The sequence below is a fragment of the Leptodactylus fuscus genome, chromosome 4, assembly GCF_031893055.1.
Source record: "Leptodactylus fuscus isolate aLepFus1 chromosome 4, aLepFus1.hap2, whole genome shotgun sequence".
Classification (NCBI taxonomy): Eukaryota; Metazoa; Chordata; class Amphibia; order Anura; family Leptodactylidae; genus Leptodactylus; species Leptodactylus fuscus.
The window spans coordinates 146,592,106-146,614,226 of record NC_134268.1 but is presented as its reverse complement, the minus strand read 5'-3'; the positions used below and the strand labels follow the sequence as shown (position 1 = coordinate 146,614,226).

Genomic DNA, 22,121 nt, shown 5'->3' with positions numbered 1-22,121 from the left:
ACATTATTTTACAATGCCCCCCTTCATTTTGCCCCCACAATATAATGTGCCTTTTCCAGGTTGCCCCCACAGTATAATGTCCTCTTTCCAGGTTTCCCCCTTAAAGTATAATGTCCCCTTTTCATGTTGCCCCTCCCCCTCCTTGCAGTGTAATGTCCCCATTCCAGGTTGCCACCACAGTATATTGCCCTCTTTCCAGGTTGCGCCCCACCTTCATTATCCATCAAAGAAAGAAAAAAATGCATCTTATTACTCACTTTTCCCTATTCCCTTGTCGTCTTCTGTCTCTGCTGCACACACCTGTAGTGAGCAACAAGTGCAATGTAAGTGATGTCACTACATTGCACAAAACAGTAAACTGGGGCAGACAGCAGAGTGGCTGAATGGTGATGCAGAGTGCGGTCGGCTCCCTGCATTACCATTGTACTCCACTCATCTGTGCCTGGAGGACGCAGCTGAGTTGGAGCTATAAGAGCTAGTTCACATGGAGTTCCGCGTGAACACATTCCGTCGCAGCTTTCCGCTTCGGATTAGGCCCAAATGAATGGGCGTAGTCTGGAGGGTGCTGTTGTGAGGCGAATACCGACTGAAGAAAGGGCAGCTCGCTTCTTTTTTCGGCTAGTGGGAACAAACCGCTAGCGGAATAAAGAACGCTAGTGGTCTTCATAGGCCTCTATAGTGAGGATGCAGACGTTTAAGCGGATTCCGCATCAAAATCTGCCCCCTCTTGCTCCGTGTGAACTAGTCCTAAAGCATTGAGATGGCCCAGAACAGTGGGACAGCATTCTAAATGCAGGACTGTCCTGTTGTCCTACAGGGGCCCTGCTATCATAGGGCCCAGGGTAAGTGCACCGTCGGCCCTATGGTTAAAGCAGCCCTATGTCAGAATATGGCTCTTCCAAGAATTCTTCCATAGCTTTGTACTGTCAGGGTGACGTTCCTCACAGCCCAGCGATGACGCTGAGACATCTGCGCTAGAACTAACACCATCCATATCTCCAGCATCGGGGTGCAAACCGGGAAAGCCAACAGTCAGCAGAAGTGAAAGGGTTAACATAAAATCCCACTCCCCACATATACACACACAAGTCCTCACACTTAGGGGCTTTTGTCACACATTTTATCAGTTCAAGTCCAGGACAGAAGATCTTGTGAAGCAGCTTATTCATAGAGAAAGCAGGGGACGAGAAGTGGTTAAGAAAATGTCCACAAGCCTTCACACATGACAAGAAATAGCAGCACCTTCTCATCTTCAGCCCTGTCAGGCTTCTCTGCGCTGAGGAGGAGGCGGCCAGGCCTGACGTCTAGGCAGAAGAGGCGGATAACAAGATGATGGACACACAGAGGAGGGGCCCAGAAACAGGAAGAAGAAGGACAAGGAGCATCCATTCCGCACCTCAGACACTCCCCGGCAGGCGGGATCTCACCAGGGAGGGTCGTCTGACAGGAAGCCTGTCGTACTAAACACATAGGAGAGCACAGAGGAGCCTGAGCAGCCCGGAGCCTCGGCAGGGAGTGCTGTGGGTGAGGATATAGCCTCAATGGCTGATGCTCATGTTCATTCTCATGCTACTTTGCTTATCGCTTTCATGAAGCTTATGTGTTGGCTTTTTAGCAGCAGTTTACCTGTTGTTAACCCTTTGGCTTCTGTGTGGGCTTGTGCTTCTGGGGTACAGCCATACACACTGGGTCTTCCACATTATATAATATTGCAGCTTCTGGTTGTTATATTGATGTTGTGAGGAAACCTTTAGAAAATGCTTCAGGTGTTTCTGAACTGAAGATATGTGGTATGTCTCCTCTAGGCTAGCATTGAGCTCTGTCAGAGGGAAAATATGGAGGAAGGCGTTCATTGAATTGTTATCCCATTTACCTGATGTTGAGGAAAATTGAGTAAAAAGTGATGGGAGACATAATGGGAGGTAACGTTCTGCACCACACTCACCTCACCAATGGCTCCAGGCGTTCTGCATCTATGCAGCAGTGCTGGGAGAGAAGACGCTGCTTTATTCCAGCAGTTGGACAACATTGTCGAAATCCTGAAACAATTTCAGTAGGACATGATGGTTATCGCATGATGAATTGTAGTGTCACAAATTGTCTGTTCACCCTAACCTGAAATGGGGTATAAGGCTATAAGATTATGGCTGAACTGTATACTCCCAAGGGGAATGCTATTAGAAATACCTGAGCCAGTCGTAGTTCTGTAATGGGGTGTGCTTTATATTTAATGAACCACAATGTAAGCAGTAACTAGTACCGCTATAGGCGCACATGTACATTCCCTGCAGGTTCACACCCAGTGTCCAGGTGCTTGAAATAAAGCAAGTCCATCCACTGAGCAGCAGTCTAGAGCCAGGGAATGCTGCCTAAAAGCGAGAACTCCAGTGAATCGGTCAAAAGTCTCCTCACGTAGAGTTGTATCATTACATGCTGAAAGCTGGGATGGTGTGTTTGGATTTTTATGTCCCAGAGTTCACTGGTAGTGAATGTTGTTGACAACCTAAAATGGGCACTTGAATACAAAGGTTTTTTTTCTTTAAAAAAAAAAAAAAGTCAGAGGTGGAAGCGGGGCAGGTGCTTTTGAATTCCCACCCTTTCCCAATTTTTATGTGTCTTCTATGATATTACTTGTCCAAAAGGAGACCAGATCTTTTTAGCTCGTTCATAATTTATTGTACCCGAAAAAACCCTTCTTTACATGATATAATGATAAATCCAGTCATTCTTTTGTTCAGGCTTTAGGTGATTGAAGAAATTTTACCCTTTTAGCTAAAGTCAAAAATTGGGTTTTAGACTCCTCCAGGTTAATCCAGAAGGATTTTGATTTTGTCTTCCTGTGGGGTTCACCTTGTCGTGCTTTTATTTTGAAACTGTTTTCGAACTTCATTCAGTGGTTGGCGCAAATGGGGGACTAATGCACTATTTAGATGACTTCCTCTTTATTGGCGAGACTGAAATTGGTATATCCATTGCTAAGGAATAAACTGCAGTCATTTTTCAATCCCATTCATTTGAATGGGTTTGCAAACTGTCTGGCTGTGAGCGCCCGTGAGTGTTTTGTGCTCTCCATGGCAAAACAGAGTTTGTTTTTTTTAACCGGACAAAAAGTTGCACATGCAGGACTTTGTGTCTGGTTAAAAAAAAAAAAAAAAAAAAGTGGTTTCGCCACGGAGAGCACAAAACACTAACTGGCACTCGCGGCTTGCACTGTCTCTCGGGTTTCTGTCTTTTGTCAAAAAGAAGCAAATAAATGAACTACATATGGGATGAAAGCGCCATGCCTAGTAATAGAAAGAATTCCACACTTTTATAAATATATATACTAATGTTTAATAAAATTACAAATGACATAAAAATGAATATGGGCTGAGACCTGGAGGGTCATAAATAGTGGTATTTCCTAAATAACAGCATGGTATACAGTAGTAATAGAGGACATAATACACAAATGTCACAAAGTAAAGGGAATTTCAAACAAAAATTCAAAAGGACTCCTATAAGCAACCTAGGTGTCAATAAAACAAATACCAGAACAACAATCCTGATTATACTCCAACCTTAGGTAGGAGAACAAACAGATCAATATAAGGCCCGCTTCACATGTGCATTCGGTATTCTGTTGGGGAGTCCGCTTGGGGACTCCCCGAACGGAAACCTATACGCATTACAAAGCGGTTAGCTAAGAAACCACATGGACCCTATAGACTATAATGGCTTCCACACGAAACGTGCGGAGAGAAAAATGCTGCTTGCAGTACTTTTCTCTCCGCATGATTTGTGCGGACACCATGCAGAAACCATACAGAACCATTACAGTCTATGGGGTCCATGTGTTTTCTTAGCTAACCACTTTTTAATGCTTATGTGTTTCCGTTCAGAGCATCCCCAAACGGAGTACCAAACCCAGAAGTGAACCGGGCCTAAGTGACAGAACATGTCATTATACCATACCGTCTAAGATACGCACACTAGTACCTAAACTATAATTTGTACGTTGAGTGAGCGGCATGGCTCTCCCATGTTGCAACATTATCGGTGACCTAAGGATAGGTCATCAATCTTAGAAACTGGATAACCCCTCTAAAAATTTTCTGTTTTGTGACAATTAGGAAAACAATCAATAGATGTATGTCAAAAGTCATGCCTTGAATTGGTGGCTTCTTTGAGGCATTGAGATACTGAAGGCTTTATCTGTGGTTTAGATCATAAGGTTAATTTATCGGATACTAGCAGGAGGACCTGGCTTTGTACGGGTATATTTCATTTTTTGTTTGTGTAGTGGCCCCATAAGAATTGCCCAGTTTTACAGTGGTGTATTTTACATGTCGTTTGTGTCCATAAGCGTCATGTGATCACGTGTATCTCAGTTTGGATATCAGTGAAAAACTAGGATCAGTTGTTATGGAGACCTGGAGTAAAGCTGTGTGAATGTGACCTTGTGTAACTGTCATCCATAGCGCCCTGCCCCTTTAAAGCTGATAAATAACAGTGAAGAAAAGAAGCTTGATTGCTATGGAAACCTGGAGTAAAGCTCTGATGTGTGATACTGTGTGCAGAGGCATGTATCTAAACCTCCAGTGTTTGGTACTGTGTACAGAGGCGCGTATCTAATCATCTGGTGTTTGCTACTGTGTGCAGAGGCGTGTATCTGATCCTCCGGTGTGTGGAACTGTGTGCAGACACATGTATCTAATCCTCCGGCGTGTGGTACTGTGTGCTGAGCCTCAAATCTAATCCTCTGATGCATGTATCTCAGTTTGGATATCAGTGTTGGATTGTGCATGTGGAGTGACCATGTGTATTACAGTTGGAATAGGAGTGAAAGACTTGGTTTGTATTGGTTAATGGGAGTCATTGTTTTGGGAAAGCTGTATCTCTGTAACGGTATGTCCAAGTGAGTTGGGGCCTCGTCTTAAACCTTCCCAGACACCTGAAGTATCTGTGTGCCAAATTTGGTAAAGATCGGTCCAGTCATTTGGTCGCGCATAAAGAACAGACAGACAGAAACTCATTTTTATAATATAAAGAGATAGGTCTTGCCATATTCAAATCAAAGTATACATATAAAAGTACATAAATAATGTTAATCGCATACACCTTAGGTAACCCTGTGTCCCAAAGCACCCAATCTACAGATCAAAAAGCCACATTTATTTTGCCTCCCATTTGGATTAAAATTTGGATAAAAAGCAAAAGGCGTTCCGCAAATTGGTATAAATAAGAGTTATACCTATAGAATACAGGTGACATGTCATTTTGACTGCACTGTGAATGCCGTAAAAACAAAACCTGTAAATGTCACACAATTTCTCTCCAAATCCACCTCATTCTGAATTTTTTTCCCAGCTTGCCAATCCAATATTGTAGAATATTAAAGCCTCCATACAGCTCTGTGAAAGGAAACATTTAAAAGAAAAAAAAAAAAAAAAGTTGTATCTTTTGAAAGGCAGGGAGTTTAAAAATAAATAAATACATAAAAAAAAATCGGGAATGACTGTGCCAAACTGATTGTATTTTTCTCTAATAAACACAGCAGCTTATTTTCACTACATGAAATGTCTTGTGGTGTTGCTTTTGTGTTTTTATGTTTTTGGTTTTTTTTAAGTTTTTGCATCTTACAATTCCACGGCCAGAGCTTCACCAGACCTAACATAATGGGGAAAGCTGTATTGGACCTAACATAAAGGACAGTGCTCAACCACACCTAATATAAGCAAGATAGCTGTACTGGTACTGATATAATGGTACTGACCCCACTAGACCTGAAATAAGGGGAATAGCCATATTGGACCTGACATCATGAGAACTCACTGGACCTGCCTAAGGGCGCTGGGCTGTACTGGACCTGAAATAATGAGAGCGCTATATTAAACCTAATATAAATAGGAACATTTTCCTGGATTATCATAAAGGACAGAAGAGCTACACTAGACTGAAATAAGGGGGAACACTAAGGGACCTGACACAAGGTGGTGGGTAACCTTATGGGAAGATCTCCACTGGGGATGTTTTATGGAGGAGAACTCTACCGGACATAATACATGGGGAATAATACTAACAGACGTGACATGGGGTGTGGGAAACCCCAACAGACCTGCAATAAGGTAGAGAGCCCTGCAGGACAACATGTTAATAGGGAAAGCACCACTGGACATGAAGCGGAGGAGACCTAAACTGGACTAGCTATTCTTAGGGGGACCACTGGGACTGTTATCACGGGGAGTGTTCTAGTGGACTTGCTCTGATAACTTGTATGATTTCAGCTTACCACTGGTAATGGACCTCTTTTTAGTTTAGGGTTTCCTTCAGTGGCTTAATTTATGGGGCTTTTCCAGGATAAGATTATGTATCTCACCTCTACCTGGTGCTTCGGTGTCTCCTAGTGCAGTCCTGCTGCTCCAGTGTTTTCTTCCGGCAGAAGTCCCCAGCGCTGAGGCCAATCAGCGGTCTAAGGAATGGGACCCAGTGTGTCGCAGTGTGGCAGGGACTTCCAGCAGAACAGCAGGACTACATTGTGCTGGGGAACACTGGAGGACCAGGGACAGGGAATATCGTAGACATCCTTTTTAAGGCTCAGGGGCCCTGATGCAAAAGCTCAGCTTAGAGCCCCTTGCACAACTTGTGCACACAGATGTCAGCCGTCCCCCTTCTGTTCATTTAGCAGCATTAACATTTTCCATTTTTTCCTCTATCTGATTACCCTGAAGACTTATTCACATGTCTGTGCTCTCCAGCTTTCTTTAATTCCAGTCTTTCTTGTCGTTGCCATGCACATGGTAATCTTTGTACCACAGCCTCTACCACAGAATCCATCCTTGACTATATGCTGCTGAGCAACTGCTATTTTTGCCACGCAGTGGTGTATTTTCTCCTTTCTGGCAGTGGAAGGCTGTATATGATAAATCTTGTTGTTCCTTTGCACCAGAGGGAAGGGGTAATGCATTTCAGTTACACAGACTGCCAGGCGTTAAAATAAATCAGAAAGGAGATGAAAGAAATGTATCCATCCCTAATGTGTAGGCCCAGACACAGCTTTGACCCCTACTATTATGCCAGGGGTTTGCTTGTACACGAGCTGTTTTTTGGCAGGCTGTTTCTGCAGAATATTCTGATGCCACTCTTTCAGTGCGTGGATCAGGTATATTGTTCTTCTGCTTGCTGTTATTATTGGATTTTTACTAGATATAAAAGTCTTGCCTCTAATATATAGATTTTATGGAATTGCTGTATTTGCAATTCTCCAATTTATAAGATGATCATCGCTTGTATCTTACTGAAGAGATCACTCTGTTCCCAAATAGTTTTGCTGTATACATCTAACACTAGGTTCACACCTGCGTTCGGGTCTCCATTCTGTGGTTTCCGTCTTCTGCATGCAAGAAGACAGAAACCACAGACCGGGTGCGGCGGTGAGCGTTTTAAACCGGACACAGAGTACTGCATGTCCGACTCTGTGTTCGGATTGAAAAAAAAAAACGGTTTCGTGGCGGAGAGCATAAAACGCTCACCAGCGCTCACGGCCGGACAGCTTTCAAACCCATTCAAATGAATGGGTGAGAGAGTCCTGCAGGTTTCCGTATCCTGCCTCTATTTTGTGCAGGAAACAGAAACCTGCAGAATGGAGACCAGGCGCAGATGTGAACGAGCCCTTAGCCATATTTCCTGATACATTATGTTTAAACATGAGCGAGTACTATTCGAATTTCCCGTTTCGAATAGCACGCACCCATAGGAATGAATGGATGCAGATAGCACGCAGACTTTGCCGGCAGCCGGCCGCATAACCCCCTGCGTGCTGGCTGCATCCATTCATTCCTATGGGTGCGTGCTATTCGAAACGGCCGTTTTGAATAGTACTCGCTCCTCTGTAGTATGTTAGAAAAAGAAATGGGCCATTGAGTGCTTAGTGGGAAATGTCAGTAAATGAAAACATGAGGATTAAATAGGACAGAGATTTAGGTTAAGTCTGTAAATGGAAGAGTTGAAGCTGCAGAGAGGGATGAATATATCACATTGATAGTATGAGGACATATGGTACACTATGCATAGTGTATAGATCAACATGTTCAATTATTTTATGTAGATGCTCATAGCAACCAGCAAGATTTCCTAGTCCTAGGACTCTACTATTACTCCGTATACTTCTGATTTCTTACCCTGTAGCACAGACTGGCAAAAATACAGAGCAGCTTATCGCTCGGCCACTTGAAGGAGGGAGCATTAGAAGAGTATGGAGCTGTCCTCCAACTAGTCCTTGTAAAATAAATGTATAAAATAAATGATGAATATCTCAGCAAGGGAGGAATGAATTTTCATAGTGAAAAAGGTGTTACATTCAGGTGAATTTGACCTATCTAACTGTATTGCTAGTTTAATGTTTCACCCTGGTGACAGATGACCTTTTTAGGGTTTTTTCTGTACTACTTTGTGCAGGGGCCACTATGAGACATAATAGTGTTCAAGAATGGGGGGGGGGGGCATCGGTCAGGGTCTTCGGGTGGGGGTAAATTTTTCCAGAGTATTCCAAATTTCTTTTCCTAACTTAAGCACTGCATGTAGCTGTATAGTGGGCCCCCAGTCTGACACTGAGCAGGGCAATGTAGACTAACTCACTATTGGTGTGTTCCTATATGAGAACAGCCTTGGAGTCTTATAGACATTGAATGGAGTGCCCATGTGTTATTGTCTATTATAGGACAACCCCTTTTCATTTTTTTTATTCATATATTAAATCCTATTAGATTAATGATACAAGTGTATTTTAATTATATTCTTGAAGAGATAGCCAAAGTATGTCAAAGATGCATATAACAGGTTAACTTCTTGTGTATGGAGACAAGAAGAAAAAGAGGAAAGGAGGCTGAATGTTCTATTTGATTTATTCTCTAGTGGCCTTGTATCAGAGATGGAGTAGGGTTAGCAAATATGTCTAAGTGCTGGCTCTGGTACTTACTCAATATATTAATCACTTGAGTTCTGTGGTAGTGTGTATGATTCCTTATTGTAATTTTATTACTTGCCCGTATATTAGGGTGTTTAGAAAAAAAAGTTTGATGCCGGGTGTGGGGGAGAGTTCATCTCGCTACATATGGAATGGCTGCTACAAAAAAATCCTAGTCTACATGTACTGTATTATAACGTGTTACAGACTTTAGGTATGCAAACTACCGTATATACTTGAGTATAAGCCGACCCGAATATAAGCCGAGGCCCCTAATTTTACCACAAAAAACTGGAAAAACTTATTGACTCGAGTATAAGCCGGGAAATGCAGCAGCTACTGGAAAATTTCAAAAATTAAAATGGTCGGAGTTTTTGGGTGCAGTAGATGCTGGGTGCTGGGGAAGTGGAGGGGGTGTTTTGGTTGTCTGTCTGCCCCTTCCCTGAGCTTGAGGACTGTTTTTTCTTCCCCCACTTGGAATTCAGCCTGGCTGAATATAGGGTATCTGCAGTGCTCCTATTAACCCCTTCCTGACGGAACAGGAGCACTGCAGATACCCTATATTCAGTAGACCGGGCACTTTCAGACACAGGGATACCTAATGTGTATGTGTTTCACAGTCATTTTCTACTTTTATATGTATTCTAGGGAAAGGAGTGATTTAGAACTTTTATTTACTTAATTTTTTTAAAGCTTTTTTTTTTTCACTATTTTATGGGAGGTTCTATACATTACTATTGTGGCTGGTCATAGACACCCCCCCCCCCCCAAAAAAAAATAAATAAAAATAAAATATATATATATATATATATATATATATATATATATATATATATATATATATATACTATTTTATTTTTTTTTTCTTACTTGACTCGAGTATAAGCCGAGGGGGGCTTTTTCAGCACAAAAACTGTGCTGAAAAATTCGGCTTATACTTGAGTATATATGGTATACCAAAAGTCTAAGACCATGTTATGTCTGAACTGTCCCTATATAATTCTGTTCTTGAGTATGTACTACAGATACTGCGTGCACGCACACACACACACACACACACACACACACACACACACCTTTGTACTTTTGTATATTATATTTCCCTTAGTACAAAGGAAATTAAACATAGACCAGGACTTTCTAGTAGACTAATGTAATACCCATCCAGTATTGCAATATGGCTGTTGTTTCTTAGGCATTATTTGTAGTAATTGTGCATTTTCGATTTTCTTTGGCTAGTTTGGCTGACAACGTTGCATTATAGAAATTTCCATAGAGGACAAACAAAGAACTTCTTCATTTGGCAGACAGCCCACTCCTGCAATATCTGATCCCTCTAATTCTAATGGAAAGCATGCACCTAGTAGTGGTTATGCCGAAAGTTATCAGTATAATACTGATTTTACTTCTCATAACCCTCAATGAGCATATTATTGCTTAATTACATTTTGTAGGAAAATGTATATTAATTTTGTATATTATAGAGGACATGTAAGGCCTACTGACCTTTCTGTTTTTAGTAAAAACTTGTTTGCCTCAAAATAAGTGTTGAGTGAAGTGAAGGCATGGTAACTTAGTTATTTCTCCTGGAAATGAATGATTATATGCATAATAAAAGTAGAATGATAAAATGTAGAGATATAAAAGAATGGTGCTCCAATTTTTTTATTTTATGGTAAATGTATACTGCCATAAGAGCTGTGCTGTATTTTACAAGTGCAAGTAGCCATAGAGAGTAGAAGTGCCCCATGTACATGTATAAACCCTGCATACTAGTACTTTGTGTAACAACCCTGTATATGTTCCATGTCGCCATTATATGACATGTGATGTACCATATCTTCAGTTTGCTACTTTGTAAAATCTTAGGACAGATCAGCAAAGCCAGGTTGAATCTCAGGAGATGTTCACACGACCATCCTAAACACCTGTTGCTCTCATCTATCAAAGTTTGAGAGCAGTGGACACTAACAGCAGTAGAGTGGCGTAGATGGAGCTCCCTAGGTTTGGTGTCTGTCCCTATTGACCGTAATGCAAACAATATAATGGAAACTTTCTTGTTTACTTTTGTAGCAGAAGAAAAAGTCCTGCATGCAAAAAAAATTCTGTCCTGTCTTTTATATGGGAGTGAAGGCAGATGAATACCTGATGGAGGGATTCCATCTGCATCACTGCTTCGCTGATTCTGGCACAATTTTTTTTTTTTTTTTTTATTATTATTCTTTATTGCCTACCATTCCTGAGCAATCAGTGCTGTTAGTTTTGGTGCCTGATATGATAGACATGAGGGTGGCCTGGGCATATGAAGGCAAGAGGATGTATTTCTGAGCTTTGACACTTTCTCCTCTAATTGGACTGTGTCAGAAAGATTAGGAGCACACCAGCTTGCCTTCTCATACTTGAGAGCAGCCACGTGACAGTACAAAAGTAACCACACTTATTGCTCAGTAATGGTGGTGGTGAGAGAAAAATTGCCAACTGCTCCAGACTGAATGGAACCGCGTGTATTAACAGATGCTAAGAACTAGAGTTGGTGGAGGTGGTGAAAGGTCCTCTTTAAACCTTCTTGTCAGTAGCAGTACAGTGCTCTTATCTGCTGGTACAATGTCTTTCAGTGACTTTCTTCACTTTATGACTGTGGAATTTGTGAACTGCAGTAGAAGTAGGGGAAAGTTTTATTCACCTTGCATTTACTGCTCTTTTTGCTTACAGGTATGGTTAACCTTCGACATAAATAGTTTGTTAATTATGAAACTATTATGATAAGCATCTAAAATAGCAGACACAATAAGTTTCACATATGTCAGATAATTCTTCCTCCTTTTCTCCTCTCCAGTTTCCTCTTCAAACTGAGTTCAGTGCCCAGCCTTCATTTACAATACAATCACATGAGGAAACGAACGAACGCTTTCTGGACCTTGGCCAGTAACATGTGATCAGTGAGATAATACATTGGTTTTCTTCTGTGTGTGAAGAATTGTTCTCACAGTTATATGGATATGCTGAGTAAGTATTGGTGCCTTTACACATCAGTGTACTCCTTACAGTGATATACAGTGAAACCTCTGAAAATAACACTTATAATAATAATAATAATAATAATAATCTGTCAGTTCTTTTATCTACCAATGTGTTAAATACTCAGGTTGCTGCCCGGTGGACAAGCGTCTGACCTGACGGGACCTACTCTCGTTTTTTGCACTTGAGAAAGGGCCGGTGTAAGGCACGAAACGCGTCGTGCTATATTTTTAACTATCCAATAAACCCTATGTGATTGGACCCTGGTTTACCATCTTCCTAAACTTACCAGTGTGCGTGGTTCTCCCTCAACGGACCTTTGGTCCCCTTTTTCTCTTTTTTATCTAATAAAGGGATGGTCCTTTCAAAGAAGAGTCTAAAATACACTACATAAGAGATTTTCAATGCAGTTTTAGACTGCTGCCTCAATGAGGTTTCAGTATATTCACTACTATACTTTCTTTTCTGCCTTTATTATAGAGACTTATGTATCGATAATGTTTAGACTAGGATGTAAGAAGGTCATTAAATGGAGCAAAGTCTACAATATATTATTCTGTTATAATTGTACAAGAGCTCATATCTCTTACATGCTGAATTTATTGTACATTAGGCAATAGCAATCTTGTTTATGCATGCTGGATTTCAACAAGTCTTTCAGACACCTTTATAATGTAATGTCCCGGAAGCCAGAGGTTCTGATCCAGTCTGTAGAATCCCTTCCCTTCTCTGCTTTTCAGACAGTTACTTTCTCCATCCTGTAAAGAGGGGGGGAGGATTACAAAAATAACTCAAATAATAGCTGCTGTTCCACTCTGCTCTTCTAAACTATTTTAACACTATTAGGCTGTAGATAAGAGCCTGTCAGTGAATATAATGAAGCAATAAAACAGTCCCACTCCCTTCTCCCCTTCCATAGAGGACTATGTGCAAGGCCGGATATGGAGATGGATATAAAAAAAGAAAGCAGTCAGATTAATGATAAGAAGCAGGAGAAGAGTTTGATAAGTGCTGAAGAAAACAGATCTAATTAGATATATTATAAAATCTTATTTTCATCTGTACTATTCAGCAGCAGTGAGCATGCATGACAACTGCTTTATTCAAAGGTTCCCTCCAGAATTATGGCGCTCTAAGCCTGTAACACATTGTTATTTTACTTATATTCAGAAGACTAAAAATAATGCTAAAACTGGATTATAGTGGATTACTATGACATTCCAATCACTCAAGGTGGAACTACTGCTGTATTCCAGTGGGTACCTCCAGGTCCATATAAATACTTAGTGATAAGTATGAAATACAATTGAACGACTTAGAAGAAAAGCTGTAAATCATGGCACTCATTATTACCACAGATTTTGTGAATTTGGTAATTCTCATTTTTCTTTCATTATGCTCCAGTTAAAGATGTTTAGTATCTCCTTTAGCCTTATGACTGCCTTATCAGTTTCTACAGGAAATGTCACCTTTTTTCCAGACTGAATTGCAAATCTTTCCAGTTATGTAGATAATCATCCTACGTTACCAAATCACTATGGAACATTGAGTAATCTAGTCACTACCATTGGTTAACACTCAGCTTTCCCAGAAAGAGATATTTAAAGTGGGCGTGTATACTGCCTTATCTTAGAGCCGAATATGATAGATGCTTATAAACCACTGTATCACAGAGCTGAGATTTTCTCTGTCACATTACGACTACCTTGAAGAGACACGTCATGTGCTGGCTTGGTGAGTATACAAGTTGTGCGATAGACTGTCTGCATACATATCCCTCTTTGTTCTCATGGGTAAAAGGGGAGATTTGTCAGAGTTGCAAAAGGATGATTATTGGTTTCTGGGAGAAGTTGGCAGTATTTTTCAAACGGCACAGTTTGTGAATTGTTCACGTTGCTGTGGAGAAAGTGTATTGTCATTGCCATTATTGGGAATAACCAACGAGGAAACTGCAGAGCTCCATGTATCGATTGTAAGAGGTGAGCATTGGCTAAGAAGTTGTGCTAGGGCCGACTGAAATTGGAGCAGCTCACCGTGAGAATGAACCAGGAGATACCAGATATGTGTCTAAAGCAACAGTTCAGAGGAACCTACTTTGTATGGGTCTACGAAACAGATGGCTGGTCATTGCTCCTATGCTAACAAATGTATTTCAGAAAAAAAGGCTTCAATTTGCATGACAGTATTGGAAATGAATTAACTCTGATTAGCAAAGGGTTGCCTTTGATGAGTCACATTTTCTCCTTTTGGGAATGGATGGACGTGGCATTTAATAGCAGCATAACCAGTAGCTATTGTGGGATCCACAGAAGCTCGTGGCAGCAGCGTTATGGTCCGGGGGAGTTTTTCATGGCATTCTCTGGGCCCACTCATCCATGTAGAGGATACAGATTTGAGTGTGAATCCATCCTTGCAGATCATGTACACACGTACAAGGTTTTGCGTTTTTTTTTTTTTTTTTTTCTTTTTTCTGGAATTTTCAAATAAAACTACACTATATGTCCCGCAGTTAGAAATGTCTGACAGTAGTTGGAAGAGCACAACCAAGACTTCCAAGTATTTCCCCTAATTCCCCAGAGTTGAACACAGTTGAGCATTTGTGGGACCACCTCGCTCACAGTGTTTGCTCTGTGCATCGTCCTCACACGTCCTTCTGCAAATGTGGGATGCACTGCAGTAGCATGGCTTCAGATACTGGAGACAACCTACCATTACCTTCATCACGTCCAGACCATCTAGCTGCTGTTGTGCTGTGGTTTTTAGCTGAGGATCATAATAATGTCATTCGACTATGTATTATGTGGATAATAATAATAGATTTTATTTATATAACACAATATGCAGCATTTATCAAATTAAAGGGCTAAAATAAAGGGAAAAAATATTTTTTGGAGTAATAAATCAATACACACAATAGGAGTGAGGGCTGAGCTCACTTGAGCTTAATGGGGCTCTATCATTAGGAAAAGTCATTTTTAGCTAATCACATCCTTGCATAGACTTTAGGTTATTCCACACCTACCTTTATTATGTAAATTGCCTCAGTGGGTTTTGAATAAGTCAGTTTTTATTCATATGCTACTGTAATTAGATTGGTGCACGATGCATAGTGCACCCTCTTTGTTATTGTTTCCTATGGGTGTATACAGCACAGGCTGCTGCTGATGATGATTCATCTCCTATGTGTGTGTGCAAACAGGAAGCTAATAGCAGTGAGGAGGCTGCAGGGAACTTCCTGTGCTGGCTGGAAACTAATTAGTATATGAATAAAAACTGGCTTATTCAAAAACCACTGAGGCAATTTACATACTAAAGGTAGGTGTGGAAGGCTATACAAGGATATGATTAGTTAAAAATGACTTTTCCCAATGATAGAGCCCCTTTAAAATTTGAGGTAGAGGGGGTGACGCAAGAGTTTGCAGGTGTGGATTTAGATTAAGAAATGAGAGGCCTGCCTGAAGAGATGTGACTTTAGGATGCACTTGAAGCTATAGAAGTTGTGACTTAATCTGATTGTAAGGGGTAGAGTATTCCAGAGAAGTGGTGCAACATAGAAGTCTTGTGTATGGGGGTGGAATGTTCTGTAATAGAAGATATTGGTTTTGTCACTGTCTAAACAGAGAGCACAGGTTGGGTGGAAATGTAGAGAGTTGCAGTGCCATGGAGCGCTTTGGATGAAGGTGATAACTTAAAATTGTATTCTGTAATGATTATTCAGCCATTACAGTGAATGGCACAGACTGGAGGCATCACTGTAGTGTTTATACTGATAGATGAGCCTGGCTGCTGCATTAAGAATAGATTGTAGAGAGGAGAGTTTAATAGGGAGTTACAGTAGTCAAATTGAACGAGAATCAAGGCATCAATAAGGGTATTTAATGTTTCCATGGTTGGGAAAGAGTGGATTTTGGAGATGTTTTTTGAGTCACAGATGGCATGAGTGTGTAACTGAGTAGATGGGGGGGGGGGGGTTTAAGGGAAGGTCTGAATAAAACCTAACCCTAAGGCATTGGGCATGCTACCTCAGAGTTATCGTAAGAATGCAGACTGAGAGAGGAGGGAAAGATTCCAGAAGAGAGAGAGGTTTAATGTGGAGCAGGATTTCTGAGTCAAAAACGGTGTAAATCGGGGCAACAAGGTGGCTCAGTGGTTAGCACTGCAGCCTTGCAGTGCTGATGTCCTGGGTTCGAATCCCGCCAGGAACATCTGCAAGGAGTTTGTATGTTCTCCTCGTGTTTGCGTGGACTTCCTCCCGTTCTACAAAGACATACTGATAGGAAAAGAAAGTGTACATTGTGATCCCTAGATGGGGCTCACAATCTACATTAAAAAAAGCAGTGTAAATCCAGACCAGACACACTCTTAGTTGGAGAGACGGTGATGGTTCTGCTTATCCCTCCTAAAAGTGGTGATTAATACCAGTCACATGAGACAACAGCAGCTCAGTCCCATTTAAATGAATAGGACTGAGCAACAATACCAAGCACAATCCCTACTCTGTGTAATCAATGAAGAGGCCACAGTGCTCACCCAAACGCTGCAGCCCCTTTAATTAGTTGTTCTGTAGGGGTTTCTGACTCGCACTGATAGCATATTGATATCTTATTTTAAGGACAGGTCATTTAATATGTATGTCCCCCAAAAAAACCCCTTTAGGATGAGACCCCACGTTGCAGAAAGTTTTTTTTTTGTTTGTTTGTTTTGTTTTTTCTTTGTTGGAGATTTTTGAGCCAAAGACATGAATGGTACAAGAGAAATGGGAAATATAAAAGAAGTACTTCTACTTTTTGCACATTCCACTCCTGGCTTTGGCTCAAAAAACTGCAACAAAATCTGCAACAAAAAAAAGCTGTGTTTCTGCAGCGTGGGGCTTCAGCCTTAAAGGGGTCCATAGATTAGAGGATAAATTGCTGATGGGATCTGACCACTGAGACCCCACCAATTTTGGTAAAGGGTATTTTACCCTCACTGTGAATGCAGGGATGGGAAGAACGGGCAGACTTCTTTTCGCACACATATGTATCCTTGCTTCCATTCACTTCAATGAGAATCCTGGAGACAGCTGAAGTACAACACTTGGCTATTTCTTACACTCCCATGTTTGCATCCACCATGGGTTCTGACTTCTTTCCTGCACTTGGATTCACACCCCTAGTCTTTGGATTGGTAGGGTTTTCAACTGTCCATGCGGGGCATTCGGTAATGTGTCCGCTATAGATACATATAAAGGATAAATATGTTCCGTGGCATAACCCCTTTTAATATGGTTGCCTATTGTCATGTGACCTGAGATTTGCTTTAGCAGCCCTAATTAAGAAAAACAAAATTTTCTTTTGATAAACTAGCACATGTACGGCAGTAGACACACTGTCTTTCAATTGAGTGTACTAAAGGACATCTCTGATCACATGATCTTTCATTAGTGGCTAGATTTAGGACTGTATAGACAGTGCGAGAGAGTTTACAAAACAAGTTGTGAGCCAAAAGTGCTGGTGTCATGTTAAACTAGGAAATGTGTAGGTCACCAGGGGAGTAAGAAACTTGAGGCTCTCTATGGTTATATGTGTGGATTGGAGCATCTTGTGTACAGAATATTTTATTAGTCTGTTGGGTTCTGCGGAAGCATAAAATATATTATTCTCTTTACTCTTTCATCATGATTGCTTGGGGGAGTGCTGTACATTCTTGATGCCTCCATTGGACACTTTTTGCCTGCATTCTGTATACTTTTTACTTTGAGAGGTCCACCCCTATAAAAATAAATAAATTAAAAAAAAAAAAAAAAATAGCAAATTTGGGTGATCCTCTGAGAGGTTTCACTGTATATAGAGCAGCCTGACCAGAACTAAATTGATTATTTTGGAAATGGCGTTATTGTAATGAAGGTTTATTCACTTGCACATGTACAGATACTTCTAGGTGATGATAAAGAAGAGAAGGCCTCCTCTGCTCAGTCACCATGAACCAGCAGCCAGTTGACAGCGGGTACGTCCGGAGCGGTGTCGTGGAATCTCAAGGTTCATTGCTTGATGTCCATTCAATAAATAGCGCAGAGCTGGTGGCAAGACTTGAATCTTATGAGAGCTCAGGGAAAAAAAGCATATCTGATGTCAGAAGAACCTTCTGCCTCTTTGTCACCTTTGATTTCCTATTTGTCACTCTGTTGTGGATCATAGAGCTAAATGTAAGTTATTACATGTTTCCTTTATGTGGCTTATACTGTTCTTGTTTTTTATTTTAATCAGTAGAATGATTTTATACTTGTAAATTAATGTACAAACTTGTATATTTATGTGAATTATTCACTCTAGTTTCTGGAGAAATCTGCACACTTTTGTGGTCACATTCCAATAAAGTGTACCTCCAGTTTCAGAAATCTGTGTACTCTGAAAATGACAAACATAAAAAATGATTATTGGGTTTGTTGGTCCTTATTTGAATGTGCTTTTAACCCTTTCCTTTTTAGAGTTCAAAGCTTAGTGGCAACAATAGTCATAGTGGGGGTGCTGAGACCACCACTGATTGTTGAAAAGAACATTTGGTAATGTCCAGCTGATCATCAGAGGTGATGGTGTGTGAATTGAGCTGTAATATCGGGGACAGATGCAACAGAATGTACAACGCTGTGCCCTGTATACAGTCAGATCAGGGGACACTTCATGTACATAACTGTGCAGTAACACAAAGCTGATACCCTACTAAAATTATCACGTTTGTCAGAGAGGGCAACTTACCGTATATACTCGAGTTTAAGCCGACCCGAAGATAAGCCGAGGCCCCTAATTTTACCACAAAAAACTGGGGAAAACTTATTGATTCGAGTATAAGCCGAGGGGGGGAAATGCAGGAGCTACTGAAAAAATTTCGAAAATTAAAATGGTCGGAGTTTTTGGTTGCAGTAGATGCTGGGTGCTGGGGAAGTGGAGGGGGTGTTTTGGTTGTCTGTCTGCCCCTTCCCTGAGCTTGAGGACTATTTTTTTCTTCCCCCACTTGGAATTCAGCCTGGATGAATATAGGGTATCTGCAGTGCTCCTATTAACCCCTTCCCGACACAAAAACTGTGCTGAAAAATTTGGCTTATACTCGAGTATATACGGTACTGTAATGGGGAATTTTGCATCATAAAGGGAACTTGTCAGATGCAATTATAAATAGCTGTGGATCCTACATACAATATTTGACATCTCTGTGTCTAAAATGTTTAGTGTTGTTTTTTTTTTCTTTTAGGCAAATGTTAATATTCTAGAGGCCTTGCAGAAAGAGGTTTTACAGTATGACTACTACTTCTCGTTCTTTGACATCTTTGTAAGTATTTGAGTAAAGTAAGAGCTGTAATATACTGTGAATGTGGTGCAGTGGCTAGAAGCGTGAAGGCAATGTTTGTGAGACAGTACCAGATGCACATCAAGTTTCAGCTACTGTATACTTTGAAGTTGTTTCACAGAACAGATCTGTAGAGTTTTTTTCTTTATTTTTACAATGTATGATTAGAAACATTCCATATGTAATAGTTTTTAGACTATTTACATCTTTTATTTTTTTTTTTTTTATTCATGTAGATTGTGAGCACAACATACGGCTCACAATGTACTTTTTTTTTTTTCCTATCAGTATGTCTTTTTTGGAGTATGGGATGGAAATCCATGCAAACACGGGGAGACCATACAAACTCCTTGCAGATTGTTTTTTGCCCTTGGCAGGATTCGAACCGAGGATTCCAGCACTGCAAGGCTGCAGTGCTAACCACTGAGCCACCGTGTGGCCCCGTCATCTTTGTTTTTGTATGCGCAAAACTTTTTTTTTTTTACATTTTTGGACTTGCTTTTGTTTTCTGTCTTTTATCAGTACTTTGGAAGACTTTCACTGGACATCTGTATTATAAGCATAGGTGTACAAACTAAGATCTATTCAAACCAGTGTTCAGACAGTACTTTAATATGATCTTTAGTACCATAGAGAATTTTCTTTAACAGTTATATTTATTAATTGTATTTGTATACATGGCCCAACTGAAAGGCCTTACCACTGTTAGAGATTGAGTTAGAGGTCATGCACATACATCACAATTACAGTTTTGTATGAATCCTAATTCTGTCTCCTGATCCAGAAGATGCTCATTTGTAAGGGAGAGGACCTCTGTACAGGAAGAATCCTTTGTACGCCTTATTTTGGGGTGTGGGGGATGACGGAGAAACTTTTGTCATTTCGTAAAGAGTGTTGAAATAACAGTAATACATAATGAAGCATGTGATGCAATAAACCATGATGTTTTCTTTCTTTCCACAGTTGTTATCATTCTTTCGATTTAATGTTCTAATTATTGCTTATGCAATATGCAAACTGCGCCACTGGTGGGCAGTTGCGGTGAGTATCTCTCTGGTTAGATATATTAGATATATATAGTGATAAGTCTCCTATTGTAGATACATGGGAATACTAAAGCTATACACATGGTGGTCACTTTATTAGTGACACCCATCCTGTAATGCTTTGATCCTCCATCTATGTATCAGAGGACCCGAGGTATGCCAAGAAAACCTCACACCAAACACCATTACTTTTTGCACCAGAACTATTAACACCTGACTTGAAGGTTTCGTGATTTCATGCTGCTTGTGTAAAAACTCTGACCCTCCCAACAGCATGGTGCAATTTGATTGATATAGACCAGTGTTTTCTCACTGCTCAATGATCCAATATTTGTCCACTGGAGTCTTGTTTTTCGGTCTTCCTTTGACCACAATGGATTGAAACTAGTTATCTAGGGTTATAGCCAGTCCTTGCTAAGGATTGATAAGTGCAATGAGACATGTTAGTTGCAGTACAAGTGTCGTCGTCTGCTGAAATTTGCTTGACTCTGGCATCTGTGATTCCCTTTCGTTGCCAAATTGTTTATGTCCTCAGGATCCCTTTTTGCTGCATGATTTACCTCAGTCACTCAGTTGGTATGCTGTCAACACAGTTGCACAAGAATACCCCACCGGGTTTACAGGTTTTTTTAAATATTGGCCCTGGCTAGTCCAGTACCCATGATCATGCCTGGTTTGAAAACTGCAGAAAAAAAAAAAATGTTTTCACCATGGTCTTTTCTACAACGATTTTACAGCTTTTCATTATGTGTGGCCTTTGACTAAAACTGATCCACAGAAAACGGGTCTGTATTCTGGGGTCATGTAAAGTGGCCATGCAGTGAATGCCACAAAGACGTTTTTATTTGACTGTGATAATGTAGTGTTAGCAATACAGAATATACTTATTGTTATTATAATAAATGCATAGTTACTATATCTGGTGTCCTCCTTTTTCATCTTTGTGACACTGTTACTTCGATAGCAGCTCTTCAAACATACTGCATATTATGCTTTGGTTGTCTGAAACCACATGTATGGAGGAGTCAAAATTGGAGGGGAGTGTCTCAGACCCAACAAAGTGTGCATAGTAATCGGTGGCAAATTGTGCTTGAAAACAAAGGGAGTCAGCAGAACACTGTAGAAATGAGCATGCTCCTCAATCTTACTGTACAATCCATGGCTTGAGATTCCCTGCATTTAGGCCCATTTATCTGGTAACATTACACTGCCTACTACACTGCATTTTTTGCTGGAAGATATTTGAGATGGAATCCGCTTCAAAATCAGCATTAAAAAATGGCTCTCAACTCTCCTATTCAATTCAAAGATCCAAAACCTGCTAAAAAAAAAAACCTAGCTTTTTTTTTTCTACTACCCATTCCCATAGGGATTTGCCAGGCCAAATCCTCGTGAAGATGGGTTCTACTTCTTATGCTTTTTCTCCTCTAGCTGAAAAAAAAAAAAAAAAAAAATCAGCTAGAAGAAAAGTCTGCTACTGTCTCACATAGAAATAAATAGTTTGTGAGGCAATTTTTGAGGGGGATTCTGCCTGCAAAAAACTTAGTGTAAACTTGCCCTAAGAAAATATGCCCCAGAATTATGTTGTGGGGAAGATATATCAGAATTGCTGATGGGTGTTTTATAACCTTCCAAGTATTGTCTTATTCTAGGCTTTTGTTAAAACAATCACTGGTGTCTCTGTAGATGGCATAAATTCTTCATTAAATCATCATCATCCTGGCTATAACAACAATAAGACTATATAAATAAACTATAACTATATAAATAAAATTTATTATTTATTATTA

General features: G+C 40.4%; 1 protein-coding gene across 1 annotated transcript in view; it reads left to right on the top strand.

The window, feature by feature from the left end:
* The first annotated feature begins 1,446 nt into the window (after positions 1-1,446).
* STARD3NL (STARD3 N-terminal like) overlaps positions 1,447-22,121 on the top strand; it is a 39,633-nt gene continuing 18,958 nt past the window's right edge. The window contains exons 1-5 of the mRNA XM_075271175.1: positions 1,447-1,524; positions 11,781-11,950; positions 17,872-18,146; positions 19,190-19,267; positions 20,249-20,326. Coding sequence (XP_075127276.1) covers positions 17,922-18,146; positions 19,190-19,267; positions 20,249-20,326 — 381 coding nt within the window. The 5' untranslated portion in view covers positions 1,447-1,524; positions 11,781-11,950; positions 17,872-17,921. The remainder of the gene's footprint in view (positions 1,525-11,780; positions 11,951-17,871; positions 18,147-19,189; positions 19,268-20,248; positions 20,327-22,121) is intronic.